Raw genomic sequence first — 10,826 nt, forward strand, 5'->3', positions numbered from 1 at the left:
GGGAGTTGTAGTCCAGCCACATCTGGAGAGTGACAGGTTTCCTATCTCTGGTTTAGGGTTCCCTCTTTGCTGTCTTTACTTGTACGACTGGCTGTTTATCTTCCAAGAATTACTTCTTTAATAGTAACAGGAGGCTTTAGGAATCATTAATGCTACACTTGCCAGGTAACAGCTGCAGAGAGAGTTAAGACACTGGCACTGAATCTTATGTGGAGCTGGAAAATATATGCGTCTTTGAGAGAGAGGCAAAGAGGGATAGAGGAATGTGCAGCCTGATACTGTGTAGGTCTGCTCAGAAGTAAGTCCTTCCAGATTCAATTGCACTTAAAGGTAAAGGGACCCCTGACCATTAGGTCCATTCGTGTCCGACTCTGGGGTTGCGGCGCTCATCTCGCTTTACTGGCTGAGGGAGCCGGCGTACAGCTTCCAGGTCATGTGGCCAGCATGACTAAGCCGCTTCTGTCGAACCAGAGCAGCGCACGGAAACACCGTTTACCTTCCCACTGGAGCGGTACCTATTTATCTACTTGCACTTTGATGTGCTTTTGAACTGCTAGGTTGGCAGGAGCAGGGACCGAGCAATGGGAGCTCACCCCGTCGCGGGGATTCGAACCGCCAACCTTCTGATCGGCAAGCCCTAGGCTCTGTGGTTTAACCCACAGCACCACCCGCGTCCCCCAATTGCACTTACTCCTTGGTAATTGCGCATAGGAGTTGTAGTCTTAAGGAAGGAGGTAGGATAGATGAAAACAGGAATTGCTATTTGAATGATGCACCAAGGCCTTTTATAGCCTTTACGCCGGCATAGGATGTGGGTGGGTGTCATTTTGACTCTGCTTTAGGCATCAAAATCACAGCACCCTGATTATGAAATAGTGAAGGCTATGCTTTTCCAGGGAGTTTTGTTAGAATTGGTTGCCTCCTTGAAAGGTTAGTCCGGTGCAATTTGTCGTTTTGACATTTCTGTTTTATTATAAGTAACTTTTGAGCACATCTTATACAGAAAGGCAGGATACCAAATTCATAAACCAGCTCCTTACTCGGGTGTCCTCAGGTTAAAAGACTTGCTGCATTTGAAGTGGCAGCAATCGCTCTGTGACCCAGGAGAAGCTGTTGGTCTCCTTGCTGCTCAGAGTATTGGAGAGCCCTCCACGCAGATGACTCTGAACACCTTTCACTTCGCTGGAAGAGGCGAAATGAATGTCACACTCGGTATCCCGAGGTAAGATAATGTTGTGTTGTTTTGTTTTGTACTTTCTTCTAACCACTTCTCTCTCTAAGCTGTGCTGCACTGAATACAGAAGAAGAAGAAGAGTTTGGATTTGATATCCCACTTTATCACTACCCGAAGGAGTCTCAAAGCGACTAACATTCTCCTTTCCCTTCCTCCCCCATAACAAACACTCTGTGAGGTGAGTGGGGCTGAGAGACTTCACAGAAGTGTGACTGGCCCAAGGTCATCCAGCAGCTGCATGTGGAGGAGCGGAGACGCGAACCCGGTCCCCCAGATTACAAGTCTATCGCTCTTAACCACTACACCACACTGGCTCTCAGATAGAAAAAGGCAGAGACTTGCCTTATCATGAAAAATTGAATATGCTAATTTTTTTATTCTTGCCATTATGGTCCAGTCCCCCCACAATAACTTTAGTTTTCATTGGGAAATGAAAATAATTACTTTCATTTTTTTCACTGCTCTGCCATCTTGAGTACTTCCTGCCTTCTGGGGAAATTTCAGCCTTTCCCTCCAGTCCACAGAGGGCAGGAACTAGCGCAATGTTGAGTGTCTGTTCCACTTATAAAGAGAGTAGACTTTCAGCAGGTAAGAACTCTCTTTTTTAAAAAATGTTTCTTTAATATCCGTGTGTCTAAACGTTCAATAATTCTTTGCTACAGGTTGCGGGAGATCCTGATGGTGGCTAGTGCTAATATTAAAACCCCGATGATGAGTGTTCCTGTACTTAATACCAATAAAGCTCACAAGAAGGTGAAGAGGCTGAAGAAGCACCTTACCAGAGTATGCTTAGGCGAGGCAAGTCATTCTTTATATGGATTGATTGGTCGTGGAGACACTGTCATGAGCAGAGACTTTGGTGGGTGGGGTGAGCAGTGTGTATCTTTGCATCTAAGTCTTATACCTCCCCTCTCCCTTCCTGAAGCCTTTCCTTTCTGGTACAGTGGCACCTCGGGTTACAGACGCTTCAGGTTACAGACACTTCAGGTTTCAGACTCCGCTAACCCAGAAATAGTACCTCGGGTTAAAAACTTTACTTCAGGATGAGAACAGAAATCGTGTGGCGGCAGCCTGACAGCAGCAGGAGGCCTCATTAGCTAAAGTGGTACCTCAGGTTAAAAACAGTTTCAGGTTAAGAATGGACCTCCAGAACGACTTAAGTTCGTTCTGGAGGTTAATTCTTAATTTGAAATGAATTAAGTTCTTAACCAGAGGTACCACTGTATTTTAAAGTAACAAAGGGATCATATTTGGAGCTGGTTGCAGACCTGAGCATGAGCACTTGATTACTATGTAGTGCAGCAAGAGAAGTGGTGTGGTTTTTTTATTTCCTCTACCCCGTTTTGAAAACTCAGAATGTGTTTTGGATTTTAAAACAACATCATGACACATATCCTTCTCCAGTGGACTGTAGATGAGGTTTTTGGAGAGCGGGAAAGTGAAAATAGTTACTTTTTCCTTCCTCCTGAAGCCATCTTGTAAAGGGCAGGGAGGGAGGTTTCATGGTGTGCAACTCACTAACTGCAGCTGTAAAGGTAAAGGTAAAGAGACCCCTGACCGTTAGGTCCAGTCACAGGCAACTCTGGGGTTGCAGCGCTCATCTCGCTTTATTGGCCGAGGGAGCAGGCGTACAGCTTCCAGGTCATGTGGCCAGCACGACTAAGCCACTTCTGGCGAACCAGAGCAGCGCACGGAAATGCCATTTACCTTCCCACTGAAGCGGTACCTATTTATCTACTTGCACTTTGACGTGCTTTCGAACTCCTAGGTTGGCAGGAGCAGGGACCAAGCAACAGGAACTCACCCCGTCATGGGGATTCGAACTGCCGACCTTCTGATCGGCAAGACCTAGGCTCTGTGGTTTAACCCACAGCGCCACCCGTGTCCCATAACTGCAGCTGTAAGGCACTTTCTAAATTCTCAAGACAATTGCTTTCTGTGCTGTGTGGAAGTTCAGAATCCCAATGGCGCTTCAGATTTGAAAGTCTGCTTTTTTCCGTGTGTGTGTTTTCCTAACGGAACGTTCGCATTCTTGAAAACGGAGCAGGCTAAAATTATTTAGAAAAAAACTTCAGTTTGAAAGAAGGCTAACCCTAGGGAAACTTCAATTGTACTGGCAGCAAGATGGCTTACAAAGATACAGGCATCTTCCTAATAGGGTGTTAGAATTTAGACATTCTTCTTACTGTTTCAGGTTTTGCAAAAATTTGACATTGAGGAGTCTTTGTGTTTGGAGGGGATGGTAAGCAAGCACCGTATCTACACCATCAAATTTACTTTCTTACCATATGAATGCTACCAGGAAGAGAAATGTGTGAAGCCCAGGGACATATTGCATTTTATGGAGTCGAGGTGAGTCCTTTTGTATTCTTTCCTTCTCAAGACTTTTATCTTTGGACTGCAGAGATCTTAAACCTCAGTGATGTACTTTGCTAATTGTTTAAACATGATTAGGCGTTAATGAGAAGGAGATTGCTTTCCTTCATTCCAGTTTTTGACCAGGCATTGCCTGTACAATCTCACTTGAACTGGATTCTCATATTTCCCCACGCACTGGCTACCCCTAGTTCAGGAATTTTTCACTAGCCCTATAACCAGATTCTGCATGATTTGAGGCTACCCTCCTACTTATGAAATGAAAACTATAGGTTTCAGAATTACAATAGCTATATTAATTTTAATTATAAAAGAAGAAGAAGAGTTTGGATTTGATATCCCGCCTTTCACTCCCTTTAAGGAATCTCAAAGCGGCTAACATTCTCCTTTCCCTTCCTCCCCCACAACAAACACTCTGTGAGGTGAGTGGGGCTGAGAGACTTCAGAGAAGTGTGACTGGCCCAAGGTCACCCAGCAGCTGCATGTGGAGGAGCGGAGACGCGAACCGGCTCTTAACCACTACACCACACTGGCACAACTTGGCAGGGAAATTCCCTTTGAATTTGTCCTCTGACTTGTCTGGATCCAGACAGGAAGCATGTCTAGCATTGGTTGCAGTGATGCACAGTCTGGAATCCAATTTGAGGCTTTAATTGTGAATGTATTACTCCTTATTCCAGATTCTTTAAAATTTTACTTGAAACAATTAAGAGGAAGAGTTCTAAGTTGGCATCTTACAATACTGTGAGCACTCGAAGAGCAATGCAGAGGGACTTAGAAGGTGATGGGGAAGATGGCGTATCCCAAGAAAACCAGGTAAAAGTCTAGTCCTCTTGAGTCTACTAGTACTGTGAATCCTTGGTAAGGTAAAGGTAAAGGTACCCCTGCCCGTACAGGCCAGTCATGTCTGACTCTAGGGTTGCGTGCCCATCTCACTCTGTAGGCTGGGGGCCAGTGCTGTCCGGAGACACTTCCGAGTCACGTGGCCAGCGTGACGAAGCTGCTCTGGCGAGCCAGCACCAGCGCAGCACACGGAAACGCCGTTTACCTTCCCGCTATAAAGCGGTACCTATTTATCTACTTGCACTTAGGGATGCTTTCGAACTGCTAGGTGGGCAGGAGCAGGGACCGAGCAATGGGAGCTCACCCCGCCACGGGGATTCGAACTGCCGACCATACGATCGGCAAGTCTTAGGCTCTGAGGTTTTACCCACAGCGCCACCCGCGTCCCGCGTGAATCGTTGGTAGGCTTTGTAAAAAAATCAACTCATTTTTATTTGCATAGTTTTGCTCCTGCAATTCATTCTTTTCACGTATTACAGTGGTAAACTGCTATCTTAAGTACGCAGGAGTTATTTGAATTGTCCAGGAATCATTTGTGTAGATATGTTATACAGTATAAGAATAGTTCCTTCTGACCTTGAATCAAAGTCTTTTTTCCTTGAGCTTTTCCCCCTTGGAAATGTTTCATGCTGCTTTTAGGCACTCATACAGTTGTGCCCAAGGTAAAAACCGATTTAACAAAATGCTGGTCTCGGCATTGCAATTGATGAGAATGACCAGTTGAATTGTTGGTGATTTAAGATTGTTTTCCAGACCTTCGAAGGATCTTAGCTTTACTGCCCTAAGATTCTCCTAGTGGGTCAGCTTCCTCAGGATATTCTACAAAGCAATAGAAAGCCTCTCAATTGCTTCCTGTATGATTCTGTTAAGTCATTAGACTGTTGAAATACTGTTTTTTTCACTCCATAAGACGCACTTTTCCCCTCCTAAAAAGTAAGGGGAAATGTGTGTGCGTCTTATGGAGCGAATGCAGGCGGGAAAAGCCCCCAAGAGCCGCACACAAGCTCCGCGCGGCTCTTGCAGGCTTTTCTACGAGGTGGGAGAAGGGCAGCGTGTCACTGACAGGCTGTCCTTCTCCCACCTCGTAGAAAAGCCCGCAAGAGCTGTGCACCCTTTAAAGAGCATGCGGCTCTTGGGGGCTTTTCCAGGAGGTGGGGGAAGGGACAGAGGGAAGCCCCTCAGTCCCTTCCCCCACCTCCTGGAAAAGCCCCCAAGAGCCGTGCTCCCTTTAGAGAGCCGCGCTGAGTGTGACGGGCTGCCCTTCTCCCTCCTTGTGGAGAAGCCCCCCCACACACACTCCACGCGGCTTGTGAAAGGAAGCGCTGAGCATACAGGCTCTGCTCAGCACTACCTTTAAAAATATTTTTTTCTTGCATTCCCCTTCTAAAAACTAAATGCGTCTTATGGTCAGGTGCGTCTTATGGAGCAAAAAATACGGTGATCTACCTTCTAGACCTTAACAGCGCTATCAAGTGTGAAATTAAGGAAGCCTTGCCCAGTGGAAGCTTAGTTCTCTGTGGATGCAGAGCGTTCTTATGCCTAGTATTTCTTTCAAGCCTCTCAGTGATACGTCCAATATAACCCATGTAAAAGTGTGAATCTCGAGGCCGTTCCCCCTTGCAGCTTTTTCTCTTTGTTTAGGGTGACGATGAAGCTGTAGGTGAGGAAGGAGGAGGTGGAGGTGCTCCTGATGCTGAAACAGGTGAAGGGGATGATGATGCTACAGATGCAAAAAGAAGAGCAAAGCAGGAGGAGGAGGTAATGATATACTGTTAGGTCCCAGTAGGCTCTGCTTGTTTCAGTAAGAGTCGACTAAGAAAGGCCTTCTGCTCAGGTCAGTTTCTGAAGCAGAAGGAAAGGGAGGTGGGATAAAGGGAAGGGTCAAAATACTTAAGGAGCAATATTTTGACCAAGTAATAAATCCGCTTCATTAAAGATTTGGCTTGCAGTGTTCCGTAATGAGTATATGTTGTCTAGAGAAGTATATGACTCAAAGCAGCTTTATAGGTAAAGGTAAAGGGACCCCTGACCATTAGGTCCAGTCGTGGCCGACTCTGGGGTTGCGGCACTTTACTGGCCGAGGGAGCCGGCGTACAGCTTCCGGGTCATGTGGCCAGCATGACTAAGCCGCTTCTGGCGAACCAGAGCAGCACACGGAAACGCCGTTTACCTTCCCACCGGAGTGGTACCTATTTATCTACTTGCACTTTGACGTGCTTTCGAACTGCTAGGTTGGCAGGAGCAGGGACCGAGCAACGGGAGCTCACCCCGTCACGGGGATTCGAACCGCCAACCTTCTGATCGGCAAGTCCTAGGCTCTGTGGTTTAACCCACAGCGCCACCCGCGTCCCATCTAAGCAGCTTTATCCTGGTTGCCAAATGACAGCCTGTGTAAGTCATGTTTTTAAACAAGGCTTCACCTGCCTGCTTTTACTTTGGAGGGAAAGCATCCATAGGACCCTGATCCAGAACCTGCTATTGCTCCAGGGGTCTCACCATTTTTTTCCTTCTGAAAATCACCCCCCGAAGGTGCTGTTTGTTGGTTTTTAAGCAGAAAACTAGTGTGGGGTGCTGGTTGGGATCAGGACATTAGGATCAATGGAAGATTCTTTTCTATGGCCTAGTTGAAAGTGAAATTTGAAATTATCCTTGTACACTGGTTCTAGTACTTAGAGATGCAAAACTTGTTTAAACATTTTCCCCTCTTTTTTTTTTTTTTGTTGGTTATGGTTCGCCTCTGACTGAAGTGTATCTTTCTTGCAGGTTGATTATGAGAGCGATGAGGACAACGAGGTGGATGATGATGATATTCCGGATGAGGAAGAGACACAAGGGTTAGATGAGAGGAGCCCAGAGGGAACGGAATCTCAGGATGAGCATTATGCGCCTTCCTCTAGTCAACAAACTCGAAACAAGAGGAAGAACTTGGATGAATTAGCACAGCAGAGAATTAATGCTGTGCAGGAGAGCAGCGATTCCATAGAGAGTTATGCCTACGACATAAAAAATGAACTGTGGTGTAAGGTAAGGTGGTGGAAGTGTGTGCGTCCAAAAACTGATGTGTTCAAGCTGCGGAACACAAACCATAATGTTGCAATTGACCTATTTATTTGGTTATTTAACATTTTAGCCCACTTTATCGCAGAGGCCTTAAAGTGGCTTGCAAATAAGAAAAGGTAAACATTATTTACCAAATACAAACAAATATAGGCATAAAGCAGCAGATAAAGCTCGAAAAGAAAATGACTAGCTAGTAGAAATCTTATAGAAAAATACTTACACACTATGATAAAATAATAGGAGGGGAAGTGGCCATTTGCTTTGTGCAATACAGTGTTCCCACATCAATTTGTGGGGACCTCCTACTTTTGCCACGATTCCAAAAGAGGGTGAATCTCCAGACATATTTGCTCTGAGCTGTTTCAGGGGTGGAAGCGGGTCCCAAAGGGAGGCGTTCACAAAGTAAAGGAAGGATTGAACTCTGATTAATAAGAATACAGTGGTGCCCCGCAAGACGAATGCCTCGCAAGATGGAAAACCCACTAGATGAAAGGGTTTTCCGTTTTGGAGGTGCTTCGCAAAACGAATTTCCTATGGGCTTGCTTCGCAAGACGAAAATGTCTTGTGAGTTCCTGCGGGGGTTTTTTCCTCCCCCCCCCTTTTCCCCAAGCCGCTAAGCCGCTTATCAGCTGATCCTAAGCCACTAAGCCGCTTAACAGCTGATCCGCTAAGCCGCTTATCAGCTGATCCGCTAAGCGGCTTATCAGCTGATCCGCTAAGCCGCTAAACCGCTTATCAGCTGATCCGCTAAGCCGCTAATGGGCTTGCTTCGCAAGACAAAAAAAACGCAAGACGAAGAGACTCGCGGAACGGATTCTTTTCGTCTTGCGAGGCACCACTGTACACACCTAGGCTTGAACCAGCAAGACTCTGGGAAGGGTGCCTATAATAATCTCTAGACCTCGGCCCAGGTCGTTTTATTCACAAAAGAACTTTTACAGAGTGTTTGTAAGAACCAATCAGATTTCTTCTGAGCATTTCAACAAACCCCACGTGGGGACAAAGTTAAACTACAAACACTAGTTAGGCATGCATACTTTTGGAGTAAATGAATGAAAACTATAAAGGAGTGCATTCAGCGACCCCGGAGGTCATGAACAATCAATACACATGATAAGGAGGATGGCCAGGAGGACAGCGATCACTATCACCTTTATGTGAAACCTGTTTCCTGGCCCTAAGATTAACATCCTAAGATTAACATATCAGAAAAGCTACATCAAAGAAACTGCCCACTGTCTTTGATGACCCAGGATGCCTGCCTGGTGAAGAAGCAACTGGCGGTGTACGTGACTGGTCAAGAAAGAGAAATGGAACAGGGATGCAGAGGTGTGGATTGATCAAGAATCATATCAAAATAGTTTAAACCCAGTCAACGCAATGCTTTCATTGCTGACACAGATGGCTTACTCTATATTTGTTATAATTACTCATAGCAATCCCACCTGATCACTACACCAAAGCTCAGCTCACCGACTGCTCTAGCTCATCGGGAGGTTTTTAAATCACTGTATTAAGAAGTGGGTGTTAGGTTTGCTCTTCTCAGTGGATCGAAAAGGCTGCCTTTTAACACAGGATTATATTGTGCCCCCTTCTAGGTCTCACTGAAACTTCCTTTAACGAAGCAGTACTTTGACCTTGCCTCACTTGTGACAACTCTGGCAAACAACACTGTTGTCCAGGAGACGAAAGGGATCACACGGTGTCTCTTAAACGAAACCAGCAATAAGAAAGGAGAGATGGTGCTCACTTTGCAGACCGAAGGGATAAACCTCCCTGAGCTTTTCCGATATGCTGACGTATGTAACGAGGAGCTGCTCTGTGTTTCCTATAGGGTGTCAAAGAAGGAAAGCAATGGGGGAGTCTGTCATGAGAATGGTCTGATATTTTTTTTAAGCTTACCTTACAGCATTTTCCTGGTGGCTTGAGAAGCTTATGCAGATCTCGGTCACACCAAAGCGAAACTGATAATTGTGCCGCTGATTTCAGTGAGAAGTCCCAGCTTTTGCTTTTGAGTAGAGCATTGTGATTTTGCCATTGTCAAAATAAAACCGCTTTTGACCTATTGCTTCAGTAGCTGTGAGCAGATTTGAGGAAACGTTTCCTTTTGTGTTTGGGCAAAGTGCCCTGGAAATTGAGTGCCTGATATTTGCAAAAGCTACTGTCAAAGGATAGTAAGAAGCCACAGAAATTCAGTGGAAAGTGGCTCACACTAGTCGAGAGGGGAACAGCACTGTCCATAAGGAGTTCAACCAATATGTGTTAACATAACTCCAGCGGGTGCAGAATGCCGCGGCGAGACTCCTTACGGGGTCCTCGCTGTGGGATCACATTCACCCGGTGCTATACCAGCTGCACTGACCCCCAGTGGAGTACAGGATCAGGTTTAAGGTGCTGGTTTTAACCCTTAAAGCCCTATACGGCCTAGGACCCTCGTACCTACGGGACCACCTCTCCTGGTATGCCCCACAGAGGAACTTACGATCTTCAAATAAAAACATCTTGGAGGTCCCAGGCCACAGAGAGGTTAGGCTGGCCTCAACCAGAGCCAGGGCTTTTTCGGCTGTGGCTCCGATTTGGTGGAACGCTCTGTCACAAGAGACTAGGGCCCTGCGGGATTTGACATCTTTCTGCAGGGCCTGCAAGACAGAGCTGTTCCGCCAAGCCTTTGGCCAGGGCACAGCCTGACACCCCCCCCTCCTTTGGCAATTTTCTCAGAACTCTACCCAATGGTTGCCTTCAATTTGATTTGAAGTTATTATTATTATTATTATTATTATTATTATTATTATTATTATTATTATTATTATTATTGTTGTTGTTGTTATTATTGTTATTATTATTATTATTTTATTATTAAAATGAAATGATTTTAAAATGCTGTCTTATTTTATTGTTGTTAGCTGCCCTGAGCCTGGCTTCAGCTGGGGAAGGCGGGATATAAATAAAAAATTATTATTATTATTATTATTATTATTATTATTATTATTATTATTATATATTTCCTGACTCTTGCTGTGAAGAACTTAAGTGTTTTAAGAAAAATTAGAGCAAACTACTTGTAACGGTTTCTGGAATGGAATATGCAAATGATAATTGCAGCAAGTAGGTGTGGTCATGATCAGTCACGCAATCTGCATCATACACACCTCTGCCCTAAGTAATTGAGTCACATGCAGTCTGTGTTTGTGTGGTTTTTAAGGGGCATGTTTAGAATAAATCCCCCCCCCCCGGTCTGTCCAGCTGCTGCATTTTTATTTGCTTTCCAACAAGCTACATACACACGTCTTGATTAACTTCAAAAAGTAGCTCA

General features: G+C 45.3%; 1 protein-coding gene across 1 annotated transcript in view; it reads left to right on the top strand.

Annotated features, from left to right (window-relative positions):
• The window catches only part of POLR1A (RNA polymerase I subunit A), a 41,501-nt gene that overhangs the window by 27,788 nt on the left and 2,887 nt on the right, over nt 1-10,826 (top strand). Inside the window, exons 25-31 of the mRNA XM_081166043.1 lie at nt 1,055-1,222; nt 1,897-2,032; nt 3,429-3,586; nt 4,291-4,426; nt 6,095-6,211; nt 7,217-7,477; nt 9,112-9,312. Of these exons, the coding sequence (XP_081022169.1) occupies nt 1,055-1,222; nt 1,897-2,032; nt 3,429-3,586; nt 4,291-4,426; nt 6,095-6,211; nt 7,217-7,477; nt 9,112-9,312 (1,177 nt within the window). The remainder of the gene's footprint in view (nt 1-1,054; nt 1,223-1,896; nt 2,033-3,428; nt 3,587-4,290; nt 4,427-6,094; nt 6,212-7,216; nt 7,478-9,111; nt 9,313-10,826) is intronic.

This window comes from Podarcis bocagei, assembly GCF_964188305.1.
Source record: "Podarcis bocagei genome assembly, chromosome: 13".
In the NCBI taxonomy this organism is placed as follows: domain Eukaryota; kingdom Metazoa; phylum Chordata; class Lepidosauria; order Squamata; family Lacertidae; genus Podarcis; species Podarcis bocagei.